At 49.2% G+C, this 17,464-nt stretch overlaps 1 protein-coding gene across 2 annotated transcripts in view; it reads left to right on the forward strand.

Annotated features, from left to right (window-relative positions):
* CCDC40 (coiled-coil domain 40 molecular ruler complex subunit) overlaps positions 1 to 17,464 on the forward strand; it is a 188,852-nt gene that overhangs the window by 115,794 nt on the left and 55,594 nt on the right. For both annotated transcript variants that reach the window (XM_077459623.1, XM_077459625.1), the window contains exons 13-16: positions 984 to 1,197; positions 2,969 to 3,138; positions 3,219 to 3,310; positions 11,841 to 11,961. In XM_077459623.1, the coding sequence (XP_077315749.1) occupies positions 984 to 1,197; positions 2,969 to 3,138; positions 3,219 to 3,310; positions 11,841 to 11,961 (597 nt within the window). The remainder of the gene's footprint in view (positions 1 to 983; positions 1,198 to 2,968; positions 3,139 to 3,218; positions 3,311 to 11,840; positions 11,962 to 17,464) is intronic.

Here is a 17,464-nt window from a genome sequence, read left to right on the forward strand (position 1 = left end):
ACCGTTATTATGTCTATCTTAAAGTGTGTGCAAAGCCCATTTTTTGGAGTCTTGTTTGGAGCAGAGAAACATTAAGGCTGGGTTCACACTATTTCAAGTTGGATGCGGGTTTCCCCACATCCAATTCACATGTCAGGAGAATGAGACCATCTCTCAATTGAGCCGGTTCACACAGCCTCGGGACAACTGTGAAGCAAATTGCATAGGAGTCCTGTGCATCTCCTGGTCTGTTTCGGGTCCGAATGCAGCAAAAGATTCAGACCGAAATTGGACCGGAAATGGTGAACAGGGATGGTACCGGACCCCTGCTGTGAGCCGCTCCACACAGCAGTGTGAACCCAGCCTAAAACCCCTGTCAGGTTTTTATTGCTATCGGGGTCTGAGATTAATTCTCATTTGGTTTTGGTGACCTTCAATTCTGATACAGAAAGTGATGAGAAATCCACAATTTTTGACTTATCAGAGGAACGGAAGTTGAAAAATAAGGGCACTATCTAAGAGGAAAATTCCCCTCTTTAGAGAGGTTTAATTTCACTCTGTTATTTCTCTGGGACAGGAAGTAAAGGAAAATCACCCCAATATAACAGAAAAAAAACAACTGGATGGGGTTGTAACCATTCCCCAGTCTATCCAAGAGTAAAAAGAGTTTTATTTCTTTCCACACACTTTCTATTACCTGGTTGCCACATTAAAATTAAAAAAAACATTATTTTTGTAAGAGTTTCAAAGCATTTGAATGCAGAAGTCCCCTGTCCTTTTTTGTGTGTCCTCTGTTAAGTATGACAAGCTTTTCTCAGTTTTTACTGGATTCTGCAGAAAGGCTTTATTTTCTGGGACTTTATCAAAACTTTAGGGTTTTAGCACTTTTATCCATTTACCGTTTTTCTTTTTCCAGTTTAATTACATGGTTTATCAATTGTGTACTCCGAAAGCGACATTATATGTATTCAATGACTATAATAACTTCTTTCTTTGATGATTAGGGTAAAGAACTAGGACCTTTGGAGATCCAGATCACTGCTCTGACTAAACAGATAGAGGAATGCAATACAGAAATTGTGGCAGTGCAGCAGTATTGGCTCCGTTTGCAGACAGAGATGGTCCAGCTGACCAGGCTGAGAGAAGAGCAGGACTCTTCAGTAGAGATGTTAAAGAAAGAGCTGACTATATTACAACAGAGGAAAATTCGCATAGAAAGTAAGTTCAGTGACCTATGTATAGCATAGCTTATGGTGAAACTTTGAATAATTGAGGCTTTTGGTGACCACTCCTATTTCAGGAAGTTTATGAAGGGCGATGGTAGTCACCGGAACCCTCTGCATGTTACCAGGGTTCATTCAGGGGTTTCAAGCAACATTTTTTCTGCTTTAGTGGTTACTCCAGCCAGTCCTTCACCAGGGCATCATAGTCAGGAAGCTGTCATATACTTCAGCCATTTCTGAAGCACTCCCCTAACAGCATTTGTTCAGTGCCAATGCATCTTCTACATCCTTTCACAAGTCTCTATTCTGTCTCATGGATTTCTTTATTTGTTCTATTGAGGTGTTAAAAGAAGTGTACTGCACCCCATTTTGTGCATTGTCGATGGAAAGGAAAAATTAGTACAAAGAACAAGGTGGTGCATATAAGTGGAACTATATCCAAAACATTTTCTAGTTTTGGGTAAAGTAGTGAAGATTTAGAATTTCTGCCAGGCTTTTCTTGCTGTCCATGGACTTCCAGATCCTGTCATGGTGGCAAATTTGTCACAAGACAGAACGCTGGGGAAAATCTGGCACAGTGGCACAGACAATATACTGCACAAAGGTGAAAGGTTGTAGCCTCACATAGCAATAAAAGACCTGACAATGGTCATAACACTTCCCTATTCTATTCAAAATTTAAAGCGGGATTCCACTGCCTAAATCTTTTTTTTTTTTTTTTTTTTGTACAATGTCATAGATTATTGTTATTTAAAATTTTATAACTCACTTGTTCCAGTTTTTATGTCTTTAAGATGTCAGTTTTCTCTTTAAAAACAAACTTTTAAATCTTCTTATTGGCGGTTCTTATCTTGCCTGTGGGCATATGAAGCCCACAGGCATCCTCTCCCGGGATACAGTGCCGCCGATCGACCAGCATGCACTGCACGTTGTATCCTCGATCTCGTGCGTGCGCAGTAACTTGAATTTGAAGCACCGTCAACAGCTTAGGTAGCCAGCGCAACAGGCGGTGTCGTCGGAAGTCCCGCCTGAAATCCCACGATAACTCGCGCCAGGCCGCCACACTGACTCCTGGGAACAATAACACAAGCTCCCAGGAGCCAGTGCGGCTCTCAGGAAATTGCGAAATAGCCACACTAGCCACGCCTATATCTGAACACTAGAGATGCAGGAAGTACAGAAGATTACAATCACATGTAAGGTGCAGTGGCAAAAAAAAGTTCAGTTTTTACATTAGGGGATAAAGTTTATTGCATTGGTCTAATATCTTAAAATCAGGTGGAGCGCCGCTTTAAAAAAAGGGGTTTTAGAAGGAGGTGCAATTTAAAGTGGAACTATACCCATCAATTTAACTGTTTAACAAACCCATTACATTCAAGGCATTCTGTGAATGATACGTTTCACAGTTGCTTGTGCTCTCAACCAAAATGTCAAACCATCAAATGGTTGGTGTCATAACTAATCACTGGAACAGCACCATGGCAACTTCAGATCAAACAGAGGACAAAGTGGCAGCTTCCTCAACTGCAAAGAATAGGAGGGTTTATAGTTCTTCCTTATGTAACAAGAAGTTTTGTTTTTATACTCACAATATCTCATTCAATCCTTGCTGGGTGGTATTCTTCTTTCAACTGTTTCATAGCGCAAAGTGTCTTCATCACAGCCACCTTGTGACTTTATTGAAGCCCCTTTTCTTTCTACTAAAGAGCAAATCAAGATTTGCAAAGCCAATGCTTAGCAAGAGGAATACCTCTGCTTTCTTACAGATGAAATTGAGCAGGAGAAAAATGAGCAAAAGGATATTGAACATCACATGAGAAACCTAAAAAACGACATGCTACGTCTGAACATGCTACTAAACAAAAACATAAGCTCTAAGGAGCAGTTACAGCAACACAATCAGCTGATGGAGAGCGAGTTTATACAATCTCTTCGGGTGAGTGTCACAAATGAGTATCGTGCTCTTTAGCTGTACACATTGGTCGAAGCTGTGAATTCACATTTTGTCTTTGGCAGGAGGCTGAGAGAGAATCAGTAGAGATGCAGGGGAATCTTGTAAACCTTCAAGAAGAGAAGGAGAGGCTACTTAAAGACCTAGTGGAAACTGAGTGAGTATAGTTAGTGCTTACAGAACAAAAAGCTACTAAAATACTGTACTGGGAAAACCGAGTAACCTTTATTTAAGATTTTTATCTGAATGATTAAAAACCACAATTTTTTATTTATTTTTTGGTTTTACTTATCTTGGTTGATATTGAGCTAGAGGGTCATTGTAAAAGCTACTGACTATGCAGTAAATGTATCAGAAACAAAGAATCAGCAATTTAGCACAAGGAAGGCAAGCAGAAAAACTGGAACATCTCTGTTCTAGAGCCACCTGGGAGCCTCTAAACCTGGGATGCTGTAGTATGCAAATATTGACTTCAAGAGGGTTGGCTCAGAGCCTGGTTCTCTCCTGCTTTTCTATTATTCAGTGAGGCTACTCATCATACTAATGCATCAACAGAGGTTACTGGTGGGGTAGGCCAAGCACTCGCTGCATGCTGGAAGCCAGTATTTGCATATTGATTTATCTTGAATTAATGGGCCTCTCTTTTTATGGGCATTAGTAAGGATTGCCCAGCCTTGAAAAAAGTTGAAGATGATTCTGTGGAGTCATGTTGTCTGCTTAAAAACGTCAAAAAGTCATTAGTAGAACTACAAAAAAGCAGACAGCAAGGGTAATGCCGCGTACACACGATCAAACAATCGGGTGGAAAAGTCCGGCAAACTCAAGTCCGCTTTACAATCCCCCCGTGTGTAGCCTCCGGCGGACTTTTTTTAGCCGAAAGTACTTAGAAAGTATTTTTGCACTCCAATCTTCCCGCCGGACTTGCATTTCGGCGGACAATCCGACCATTGGTATGCCAGTCCGCTGTACTTTTGAAATGAGCGGACTTTTCCCACGCTGAGAAAAGTCCGCTCATTTTGAGTGCGTCTCCAGGTAGATGGGGCCAGCGAAGGAGGCATCGCTAGCCCCGTCACCTGGTATGGACTTAAAGGGGAACCCCAACGCCCCAAAAAATCGGCGTGGGGGTCCCCCCCAGGTCCACATCAGACCCTTGTCCGAGCACGCTACCCGGCCGGCCAGGAAAGGGGGGGACGAGCGAGCGCCCCCCCCCCCTCCTGAGCCGTACCAGGCCGCGTGCCCTCAACATGGGGGGTGCCCCAAAGCACCTTGTCCCCACGTTGATGAGGACAAGGGCCTCTTCCCGACAACCCTGGCCGTTGGTTGTCGGGGTCTGCGGGCGGGGGGCTTATCGGAATCCGGAAGCCCCCTTAATAAGGGGGACCCCGGATCCTGGCCCCCCACCCTATGTGAATGAGTATGGGGTACAATGTACCCCTACCCATTCACCTGTAAAAAAAAGTAAAAAAAACACAACGCACAAGGGTTAAAATTGTTTATTGCACAGCTCCGGGGGTCTTCTGTCTTTGGGGGTCTTCTCGCCGGACTCCTCCGCTATCTTCTTCTAGCTCTTTTGCTAGCGGAGGAGCCCGGCTTTCTTCCTCACCGCCGCCCTCTTCTTCCGACTTAGGTGGTCTTGTCCCCCTCTTCGGTTCTTCTTGCCGGGCCACCGCGCCTTCTTCTAGCTCTTTTACAGGCGGTGGCCCAGTCTTCTGTCACCGCTTATTAAAGGGGGCTCCCGGATTCCGATAAGCCCCCCCGCCCGCAGACCCCGACAACCAACGGCCAGGGTTGTCGGGAAGAGGCCCTTGTCCTCATCAACATGGGGACAAGGTGCTTTGGGGTAGGGGGGCCGCGCGGCCCCCCTTCCCCAAGGCACACCCCCATGTTGAGGGCACGCGGCCTGGTACGGCCCGGGGGGGGGGGCGCTCGCTCGTCCCCCCCCTTTCCTGGCCGGCCAGGTAGTGTGCTCGGACAAGGGTCTGATGTGGACCTGGGGGGGATCCCCACGCAGATTTTTTTTGAGCGTTGGGGTTCCCCTTTAAGTCCATACCAGGTGGCGGGGCCAGCGATGTCTCCTTTGCGGGCCCTGCCTACCTGGAGACGCGCTCAAATTGAGCGGACTTTCCTCCGTGTGTGTGGGCGAGTCCGTTAATTTCAAAAGTACTTCCGGCGGACTTAGTACGCCGTATTGGTCCGCTGAAAAAGTGCAGTGTGTGGGCAAGTAGCCCGTTCGGAAAGTCCGGCGGAAAGTCCGGCGGAAAGTCAGCCGGACTAAGTCTGCCGGATAGTCATCTACGTGTGTACGTGGCATAAGGAAGTTTGTGTGAGTGTATGGGGGGAATGATTGAGTGAGTGAGGTTGTAACCACTTTACCCCCACTTTAGGTGGGGATCAGTGAGCCTACTGAAAAAAAGACTATGGGGTTATTTACGAAAGACAATTCCACTTTGCACTACAAGTGCACTTGAAAGTGAACTGAAAGTGCACTTGGAAGTGCAGTCACTATAAATCTGAGGGGTAGATCTGAAATGAGGGGAAGCTCTGCTGATTTTATCATCCAATCATGTTCAACCTAAAAATAGGATTTTTGTACTCACCATAAAATCCTTTTCTCTGTAATTCACGACCGACACAGCTCCTCTCTGTAACTAAATGGGTTTGTTAGCCTGCCCCTAGGAGAACTAGGCAAAATTGTAACACAATACACAGAATTGTCAGTAGTACTGCCCAGGGGGGTGGACCCTGTGCTAACAACCCTCCTTGCTGCCCCAGCAGCTCCAGTACGTCAACAAGCAGTATAACGTAGAGAAAAGGAGGGGAGGGTGCTGTGTCGGTCGGTGAATTACAGAGAAAAGGATTTTACGGTGAGTACAAAAATCCTATTTTCTCTTATATTCACTGACCGACACAGCTCCTCTCTGTAACTAAATGGGACGTCCCCAAGCAGTGCCAAACGAGGGGTGGGAAAAAACAGCATTAAAACTTCATCCACCATGGCAAGTGTGAACTAGTGAAACTAAACCCACAAAAAAACAGCAGTGTACGGAAAACACACTGCCACATAACCGGGTATTCTCAACAGGAGAGAACCCCAACATCGCAACCTTTTGCGGAAGTAATGCAACAGTGCATTAACAGAACAGTACTGCGTTTTTATTGAAAACCAGGAAACTCAATTGCAACTACACGGCCGCCTGCAAAACTTTGCCGCCAAAACAGGCATCAGCCGATGCACTGATGTCTACCTTGTAGAACTTGGTAAGCGTATGGACAGACTACCAGGTCGCCGCCTTACACACCTGAGCGACCGACGCTTGGTGTCAGAAGGCCCAAGACGTTACGATTGCCCTTGTAGAGTGGGCCGTGACCAGAAAGGGGGGCACCTGCCCCTTCAAGGCGTAAGCTTGTACTACAATCTGTCTGATCCACCTGGAAATGGTGGCCGACGAGACTGTCATACTCTTCTTTGGACCAGCCACCGAAACAAACAGCGAGTCTGACTTCCGAAAGGGAGACAAATACACTTTTAGAGCCGTAACCACGTAGAGAGCGTGAAGGGCCATCTCTTTGGGGTGCTTCTGCTTAAGGCACAACGATGGTAATACAATGTCCTCATTGATATGAAAGGCCAAGACCACCTTCGGTAGAAAAGACGGTTGTGGACGCAACACCACCTTATCCCTGTGCATGACCAGATAAGGTGACTTGCAGGACAAGGCTGCCAATTCCGAAACCCTCCTGGCCGATGTGATGGCCACTAGAAAGACCACTTTCTGTGAAAGAGTCAACAGGGGAATCTCCCTGATATTTTCAAACGGCGGCTTCTGAAGCGCCGTCAACAACAGGTTCAAATCCCACGGGGGTAATGGTGGACGCACTGGAAGGACCACATGACGTACCCCTTGAACAAAAGTACTCACTAATGAGTGAGACGCTGAAGAAACAGCAGGATCCTGGATATAGAAAAGGAGCGCGGATGCCACCCTCTCTCCTCGCACGTGGAGATGTAGGCCTTCCAGGTACGATGGTATATCTTCCATGAAGAAGATTTCCCTGCCCTCACCATAGTTGGAATCACTGAGTCCGACAGACCCCGGTTCCTCAGCACCTGGCTCTCAATAGCCATGCCGTTAAAGCCAGTGATGGTAAAGCAGGGTGAAAGATTGGACCTTGAGATAGGGGGTCCTCTCTCAACGGCAGTCGCCAGGGAGCGTCTGCCACCAGCCGCACCAGGTCTGCGTACCAGGGCCACTGAGGCCAATCTGGGGCAACCAGGATTACTGGAATCCCCTCGGCTTCCACTCTGCGAAGTAGACGTGGCAACAGCTTCAGTGGAGGAAATGTGTAGATCAGCTGGTACAGATCCCACGGAGCCACCAGCGTGTCCGACGCGTCTGCCCACGGATCTCTTGTCCTGGACACGAATCTTGGCACCTTCCGATTGAGACAGGAGGCCAATAGATCCACCTCTGGTGTTCCCCACCTCCGACATAGCAGCCTGAATACCTCCGGATGCAATGCCCATTCTCCTGGGTCCAGCATCTCTCGACTCAGATAATCCGCCTGCTAATTTTCCACCCCCGGGATGCAAATGGCCGACAGGGCCGGTACGTGTTGCTCTGCCCACGAAGTATGTGAGCAACCTCCCGAGCAGCGGCTGAGCTTCTTGTTCCCCCTTGGTGATTTATTTACGCCACAGCCGTGGCCTGATCGCTCTCAACTCAAGCAGATTGATCTTGGATTCTTTGTCGACCAGAGGCCCTGAGCCGACTGAATCCCCATCACTCCACCCCAGCCGAGTAGACTGGTGTCCGTAGTGATCACCGTCCACTTCAGAGGAAGGAACAATTTTCCGGACTGAATCACCGGGGACCTCAACCACCAGATCAGAGAGTCCCTGACTGGCTGGCTCACTTGGATCTGCCGATCCAGGGACAACTGAGATTTGTCCCATCTTAACAAGATCTCTTTCTGCAGTACTCCGGTGTGGAACTGGGCATAAGGTACTGCCTCGAAGGAGGCTACCATGAGTCCCAGTACTCGCATGCAAGATCGGAGCGACAACCACTTGAGGTTCATCAGTAGTTTGACTGCAGATCTGAGAGTCTGCAGCTTGTCTGAAGGGAGAAAAACTCTCGCTTCCCTGGAGTACAGCAGCAAACCTAGGTACTCCAGATGCTGGGTCGGTACAATCGCCGACTTCTTTAGGTTCAACAGCCACCCAAATTCTTGCAGGGTCTGCATCGTGATCGCCACATCTTCCTCTAATTCTGAGGCAGAAGATGCTCTCAGGAGGAGATCGTCCAGGTAGCCCACGATTGCGATCCCGCGTTGTGGCAGCAACGCCAATACTGGAGCCAGTACTTTAGTAAAGACTCGGGGGTCTGAAGCCAGGCCAAAAGGAAGAGCCACAAATTGGTAGTGGCCTTCCCTGACTGCCAAACGCACACATTTTTGATGCTGACAGCATATGAGTACGTGCAGGTACGCATCCTGGATGTCCAAGGACGCCAGGGAGTCCCCTTGATGGAGTGCAGCGACTACTGAGCGAACTGATTCCATTCTGAACCTCTGCACTTTTACAAAGTGATTGAGGGCTTTTAAGTCCAAGATCGGACTTACCCCTTCCTTCTTGGGAACCACAAACAGATTTGAGTAGAACCCCTGGAAGCGTTCTGATTCCGGAACTGGTACAATCACCCCCTGATTCAGCAAGTCTCTCACCGCCCCCAAAAAGGCCTCCCGGCGAACCTGGGATACGGGTATGCTGGAGGGGAAGAATCTGTTTGCCGACCAAGAGAGAAACTCTATCTTGTAGCCTGTGGAAATCAGGTCGCAGACCCATTGGTCGGCTAACCGAGAGGACCACCGGGCTGCAAACTCCCGAAGGCGACCCCCCCCACCCGAGATGTGAGTGGGGGCAAACCTTCATGCAGTAGCACTTTTGTTCGCAGGCTTGTTAGGCTTGCGGTTGCAGGGACGTTTTTGACTGTCCGTGGGCGTCCTGTCGGGCTGGGAACGTTTTTTCGAAGCACCGGGCGGACGAAAAAGTCGCTTGTGAGCGGAAAAAGAGGGCCCTTGCCTGCGGCGTGGCTCCTTAGTCTTCCTGGCCTGTGGGAGTAGTGTACTCTTGCCACCAGTGACATTTTTAATAATGTCATCCAACGAGGCTCCAAAGAGCCGGTCGCCAAGGAAGGGAAGATCCGTCAGGGCTTTCTTGGATGCCTGGTCAGCAGACCAACATTTTAGCCAAATCAGGCGCCTCAGCACCACAGCGGACACTGAAGCCCTGGATAACAGAGGGAGCGTATCCAGGGCCGCGTCACAAACGTACTTAAGGCCTTGCACTAGTTGGTCTGCTAGTTCCACGCAGACAGGGGAGGCCTGTTGCTCTCCCAATTCGCAGTACAGGTCGCACGGCTGACCCCACAACCGTAAACAAGGAACGAGCCACCGCCTCTGCCTTCCTGTCCATGGGATCCTTGAATGCAAGTGTCCGTTCAACCAGGATCGTGGTTACCTTATTTAACCTGGATACTGGGGGGTCCACGACCGGAGGAGCTGACCATTTCTTGAGAAGGCCTTCCTCAAAAGGGTAATGTTTTTGGGGACTGAAAAGGTCCTTTGTGGCTGACCCCATTCCCTGTAGATGAACTTGTCAAAATAAGTCAAATACGGGAACACCTTAGGTGAACGTGCTGGCTTGCGGGACCCAAAAGGTACCGATACATCAGCAGAGGAGTCCGCTGGCTCATGGATCTTCAGGGTATCACGCACAGCTGTGATAAGTGCTCCAACCAGCGCCTTGTCGTGCCCGGACCCCAGCGGGGAATCATTCTCACTGTCTGAATGGTCCTGGTCAGCCTCGGCTGATAGGTCAGAGCAGGGGTCACCAGCCGCATCAGGGCCCGAGTCTGCATCAGAGCTCTCCCCAGAGGACGGGGGGGCAGGGGCCTATTACATGCACCTTTCCTTCCATGCACCGCCTATATTTTTGCAACAAATGAGTTAAGGACCGCCGTCAGGGTGTCCATGGGCACAGCGCTATCCGTAGGTGACCCGGTTGCAATAGCCTGGATTTCGGGGGAAGAAACACCAGTTTCTGAAGCCATGCTGACCCTACCCTGTGTGCCACCTGAAAGGGGACTTAGGACAGTGAAGGTCCCACCCTCCTGCTGCCGCTGGATGGGGGGCTCCTAGCGCCAGACTCACCACCCTGAGGCGTTCTTTGAAGGTTACTAGCCGTGCCTGTAGTCCCCAGGAGGTTACCCAAGTGCAGAGTGAAGAAGCTGTGTCTGCAGCAGCAGTAGAGAAGAGTGGTGATTCGATCTGCAGAGCTTGCATCAGCGTTCAGGGAATGGCCGCCCAGTGTCCTGTATACACAGGAAACAGCATGTGATGGCACATGGCATGCTGTCACTAGAGAGCTGTGGCGAAAAAAGGCGCATGGGCTTCAAGAAAATGGCTGACAATGATCTGAATAGGAGAATCTTCCAGAAAATGGCCGCTGAAGCTCACAAGAGGAACCTGCTCTGCCCCCATCCAAAATGGCAGAGAAAGTCACCCACAGAACAGTGCTTCCCCAATCAGCAAAATTCCTCCACAGGCACCTCTTTTGGACCCCCCACGCCAGAACCAGGACCATCGATAACCGCACAGACCCCATATAGGTGAGAGACCCCTCGATCCCCTGTATACACACCGCCAGCAGACACATGCAGACACCCCCCCGGGGGGGGGGAGGAGGGAAGATAGGGACATGGGAGAGAAGAGAAGGAGGTGAGGTGGCCCCCGAATCGACCTCCCAGGGAATGCCCAGCTGCTCAACCCCCCAAAGCAGGGAGAGCCGTACTTACCAGTCCTGAAGAGCTGGGAGACATTCCATCACAGACCCACTCCTGCACAGTTACAGGGTGGCTGCTGGCCTCGGTATACTGTGATCCAGACATCAGTAGCCCGGTCATATGTACACCCCAGAGCATTGAAGCTCACTGACCACCTCTGGAGCTCTGGAGGTATGTCGTGGCCTGCCGAGCTATAGCTGCGGCCTGCACATGCTCGATGGCCGAACTGGGGGGACTACAAGGATAACTCAACCAGCCTGTCACCCAGCCAGTAGTTGGTAGAAGATCACAGGATCATTCATCTTGCGCAAAAGCATAAGTCCTGCATTAAAAAAATGGACCGAAAGGGCCCGCAGGGTTCCTAGGTCATTCTCCTTCACTAGGCAAAATAAAACTGGAGCTGCTGGGGCAACAGGGAGGGTTGTTAGCACAGGGTCAGCCCCCCTGGGCGGTACTGACAATTCTGTGTATTGTGTTACAATTTGCCTAGTTCTCCTAGTGGTAGGCTAACAAACCCATTTAGTTACAGAGAGAAGCTGTGTCGGTCGGTGAATATAAGAGAATTGTTGTTTTTTATTTTCCTTGCATGTCCCCCTCGGATCTACAGCGACTCCACTTCCAAGTGCACTTGTAGTGCAAAGTGGATTTGCTTTCAGTAAATAACCCCCTATATTTTTTGTGGTCTTGGAGATTTCTGCTCACTTCCTGTCCTCAATGTCATTGGGACCATAGAGTGCTTCTGTATAGCTAACAGATTCTTCAGAGTGCAAACCCATGTATGTCTGTATTTTACTAAAAAGGGTCTCGTAGAAAAAATAAACACCTTTTTATTCTAAACATCAGGCATCAAATAATGCTTTGGGAGAAGAAGATTCAGCTGGCAAAAGAGATGAGAAATGCTGTGGACTCAGATGCTGGCCAAGGAGAAATCCGAGCAATGAAAGCAGAGATACATCGTATGCAGGTAAGCAGTGTTGAGGATGGCTCTGGTTTTTTTCTGTTTTGGGCCCCTTTCACACATGTGCGACTTTTCCTGAAACTTGGAACTGCAAAGTTGCATGATAAGTCGTACCCCATGATTTCCACTGAGTACCATTCATATCTGTGCGATGTCAAGTCACCCCAACCTCAAAGTAGTCCCTGTACTACTTTGGTCTGACTTTGATGCGAGTTGAGGTACATAGACCTCAAGTTTACATAGGCATTCCCTGAAATTGCGGCAAAATCGCGGCCTCAAAATTGAGCTAACATCACGGCAAATTCGCTTGACTTTCAAGTTGCGGCAGTGTGAAAGGGGCCTTAGAGAGAAAGTCAGTACTGGGCTTATCTTTCCAACAAGGACTCAAAGCAAATAATGTGAAATTTTCCAAATTGTCTTGAGTCCCCTATAGCCTACTGAATCCACATAAAGCATCAGCACAATGGTGGATTGGAATAAGAAAGTCAATTTCATTCGGTACAGTGGTAAAATACATCCTGCAAAGGTCAACGCATTTCAGCCTAGATGGCCTTACTCATGGCTCAGTCAACTGAATGTGCTGCCAGCCAGGGGACAGCATATAAGTTGCATGAAATGAACACAAAGTGCACTGCCATATTATTAGTGTATAGTGCCCTTCAATTTATTCTGCGCTTGTTATCATCTGTTGTTATAAAGAGCAAAGTGCAGTATCTGTAGCAACTGATGAGGATCCTTCTTAGAGATCTGGCTTTCGCAAAATGAATTCTTGTTGGTTGGTATGGATTTCTGTCATTAGCACCTTTTCCCTTGCACCATTTATTAAATAAGTCTAATAGTTTGAATTCACTTGGCTGTGGAACTTATATGCAATTAGAACATGCCTAACATGACAAAGGCAGGATGTCCTATGACTCGCCTTATGGAAAAAACAGGAAGGAATTTGAACAGAACCATACAATAAATTAATGCTGGAATATGTAATATATTTTTTCACTGTCAGTGATGGCTTGTTTTAACCACTTCCCACCCGGCCAATGTGCATATACGGCCAGGTGGGCACTCTCTCCTTCTGAGTGGACGTTCAGGAACATCCTTCAGAAGGAGGGGGATCGTGCGCGCATGCCCACGCACCGGCGCGATCCCGATGTGCTCGTGTCACCCGGACACAGTGCACCTCCGATCGGCAGAAGGGCTCTGTGATTGGCCCTCCTGATCAGATAAGGGCCGTGCCCAATCACAGCCATCATGTGATGTAAACACTGAGCCGGTTGCTAGGCAATCAGCTCTCCTCTCCTTTGTCGGTGAGGAGAAGAGAGCAGATCGCTGCAGCCAGCTGGTGATGCAGCTTTTTACTCACTGATCACCAACCTAGTGTAAACACACATGCCACCACACAGTGTAAACACACATGTCCCCACACAACGTCCCCAAAACACATGTCCCCAAATAATAAAAACACATGTCTCCCACATATGTCCCACTAAAATCACATGTCCCAATGATTATCTGCACACATATGTCCGTGATCACCTGCGCACATCTGTACATGATCATTTGCGTACATATGTCCGTGATCACACAAACCAATTATTATACACTTAATGGAATTTTTACCAAAAATGTGTAGCAGAATACATTTTGACTTAAATTTATGACAAAATTAGATTTTATTGGATTTCTTTTAAAATAGAAAGAAGAAAATATTGTTTTTTTTTCTCCAAATTTCCGATCTTTTTTCGCTTCTATCGCAAAAAATTAAAAACGGAGTCGTGAATAAATATCACAAAAATAAAGCAAAATAAAAATTTAATTTGGGTAGAGTGTAGCATGACCGCGCACTTGTCATTGAAAGTGCGAGAGCGCTGAAAATGGTCTGGGAAGGAAGGGGGCAAAAGTGCCCAGTATTGAAGTGGTTAAAGTAAATAAGCTTGGAATGAGGCCTTGTTGCAATCTGAGGAGACCCGTGCAGAGGTGTTGGCCTCGATGCAGGAGTACTTCTCTGTAAACGTGGCCTCAGTTGCCAACCCTCTAACGGTGTGGGAGGCCCACAAGACGGTGGTAAGGGGCACCTTAATCCAGATAGGGGCCTGACTAAAGCGGGAGAGGACACGTCGTGCGGATGAACTACTTGCCCAGATCCGCTCCTTAGAATGCGTTCACAAAGCCAGTCTTGCGCGGTCTACTCATCAGGAACTTCTCAAAGCGCGCGAAGAGCTTCGCTCAATTATGTTCCATAAAACAAAGCAAAAACTGGCATGGGCTCACCGTTCGATGTATGAATTCAGCAATAAACCCGGTACAATGCTGGCTAGGGCACTGCGAGGCCCCCGCACCAAAACTTACATTTCTCATATCCTGACATCCACTGGCCAAAAAGCGACCGCATCATCTGGCATAGCGTCGGCGTTCCGATCATTTTATGAAAGCCTCTACAATTTGGACAGGCCACATTCGGATGCTCCCGTCTCCGCTGGTGGGTTCACCCCACAGTCCTATGTAGCCACGTCCGGCATGCCCTCACTCCCGGCTGAGGTCCAGGAGGAACTGGAGGAACCCATAACGACTGCGGAGTTGGGGGCAGCGCTGGCAAGCTCGAAGCCTAAGAAGGCCCCCGGCCCCGACGGTTTCACCCCAACTTACTATAAAACCTTCTTTGAGACGCTTTCCCAACCTTTGGTCTCGGCCCTCAACTCGATTACGGAAGGTAACTCCTTCCCGATAGACACTCTGTGAGCCTACATTTCCCTCATCCCTAAGGAGGGGAAGGATCCACTACAGTGTGGGAGCTACCGCCCGATAGCCCCCCTGAACACCGACCTTAAATTGTTTGCCAAGATACTGGCCAATAGGCTGCTCCCCCATATACCGGGTCTAATTCATAGGGACCAAGCGGGTTTCGTCCCACACCGGGAACCCCCGGGATAACACCATTCGGGTGGTGAACCTAATCCGCGGCCAGGTCCTCTGCACGACCCCTTCTCCTGCTGTCCACCGACGCGGAGAAGGCTTTTGACCGCGTGGATTGGTCCTTTATACAGGCCACCCTGGAACACATCAGTCTCCGCCCCTCGATGCTTGGTTGGATCCTTTCCCTCTACTCCCATCCCATGGCTGCGGTCAAAGTGAATGAAACGAGGTCCGGTTTCTTTAACATCCGTAACGGCACTCGGCAGGGTTGCCCCCTGTCTCCGCTGATTTTCATACTCTCGCTGGAGCCCCTCCTGTGCAGGATTCGGGAAAATCCAGGTATTTCAGGTTTTCACAAACCCTCTGGGTCCCACAAGGTGGCCGCCTTTGCGGATGATTTGATTTTTTTCCTAACAGACCCTCTAAATTCACTCCCCAACCTCCTTCAGTCCCTGCAGCAATACGGAGCCCTCTCTATGTTCTCAATCAATTTGACCAAATCGTCCCTCCTGAACATTACAGTAGACAAGGCCATTGTCGGCCGCTTGCGCTCGGCCTACCAGCTACGCTGGGCGGTTAATACTATTCCTTACTTGGGTGTCGACATTAGTGCAGACCCCTCTAATTTATACCAGGCAAACTTTGCCCCACTCCTTCTCCGTCTCAAATCCGACCTCCACCAATGGCACTCACTTACTTTAACTTGGTTCGGCCGTTGCAATGCCATTAAGATGACCGCATTGCCTAGGATACTGTATCTACTACAAGCCCTCCCCATCCGTCTCCCTCCGTCTTTCTTCAAGCGAGTCGACTCGCTGTTCCGCGACTTCATTTGGTCACATCAAAAACCACGTATCAGACTGCAAATCCTCCATATGGCTAAGCATAGGGGAGGAGTCGGTCTCCCAGACATTAAGGCGTACTACAGGGCAGCCCACCTTACTAGAATGGTCGACTGGTATTGCCACGCGGGGGCCAAGCAGTGGGTGGCCATGGAACTGGAGGACTCTGAGGGAATGGCCAGGAGCTGGCCGTGGGTCGCTACCTCGCTGCCAAGGGGCCTCAATGACCACCCTACGCTAGGCAGTACCATACGGGTGGTCAGGGATGCCCTCCGACATTCCTCAGTCTCCCCGATGCCTTCCCCCATGGTGCCAATTTTGGGTAATCCAGACTTTCCACCTGGCAGGCTGAACCCCATTCTTGGGCGGTTGGCAGCAGCAGGGCGGTTTCATCTTCACGACTTTCTGGGTCCGGATGGCCAACTTGCAATTGAAGCGGGGGTGTCCGCTTTAGACCCCCCGTTGGACTTCTGGAGCGGTCTCCAACTACGTAATTTCTTGCGCCGGTGTGCGAGGACGCCCGGCATATCGCGCCCACTCACGGAGCTGGAACGCATTTGCCACCACAGGGAACCGATCCGCCACTGTCTATCTCTGCTCTACTCCTCCCTGATCTCACCAGCAAAAGGGTTCATCCCCCCTTTCCTTTCTAAATGGGAGGCGGACCTAGGCGTCCAATTTAGTGACTCACAGCGAGAGAAGATCCTTTACTTTGCCCAGAAGTCCTCTATTGCCACCAGGGTCCAGGAATCCTGCTATAAAATTTTGACCCGATGGTATAGAGTGCCCACCTCTCTACATTGTTTCTTCCCACGGGTCCCCAGTCTCTGTTGGCGTTGTAATGTGGAGGAGGGAACGATGCTGCACATTTTCTGGGACTGCCCCAAAATCAAACCCTACTGGACGGAGGTGGCACGCACGATCGAGCACCTGACTGGTGTTACTCTGGAGGGAGACCCCGCGGCCTGTCTACTGCACCTCTCTAAGCGACCCATTAAGAAATATAAAGCCTCTCTTACCATCCATCTTTTGAATGCCGCCAAGGCATGCATTCCCTTGTGCTGGAGATCGGAGATTCCCCCAACTAAATCCCTGTGGTTTGCCAAGGTGAATGACATAAGAAACATGGAAGATCTTACTGCCACCCTGCACGGAGGGGAGGAGGCCTTCCGGGAGACATGGCGGCCATGGCAACAATACATCTACACGGAAGCTTACCTCCGCGAGGTTGCTTTGCCTGATTAGTCCCTGTAGCGTGAATCGCCCTCTGGTCGGGAGGCACTACCACTCCCCTTCTCTGTTCTCTCTCCCATCCCACCCATCCTGCCTTTCCACTCCCTTTGCCTTTTTTTTTCTTTCCCTAATTTGCTCCCAGCCCTGGGCCGGTCTATTCAGATAATTTGCATATCCTACTTTCTATAACTCATCAGTTGCGCCACGCGGCTGGACTTAGCTGGTTGGGAGACGATCCTCCCTGGCAGGCTTAAGTGAGTCTCTTACAGTATAGTCCTGGTGACTCGACTGGCAACAGAAGGTTACTAGGGCAACAGTCAGATAGTTCCCCCCAGAGTGGTGCACAGTTAGCCATGATATACAGCCATAACCACCTACGTATCTTACTGAGTGACGACTGGGGGATTTGATATTTGCTATTTGATATTTGATGATGCTGTTATTACACCAAACTGTATCCTTTTCCTGCCTCTGTTCTTATTCTAATCATTGTCATTTTTTTTTGGACTGTAAAACTGCTTCAT

Source organism: Lithobates pipiens, unplaced genomic scaffold (genome assembly GCF_037356315.1).
Source record: "Lithobates pipiens isolate NorthernLeopardFrog02 unplaced genomic scaffold, aLitPip1_a1.2 Scaffold_28, whole genome shotgun sequence".
Lineage (NCBI taxonomy): Eukaryota > Metazoa > Chordata > Amphibia > Anura > Ranidae > Lithobates > Lithobates pipiens.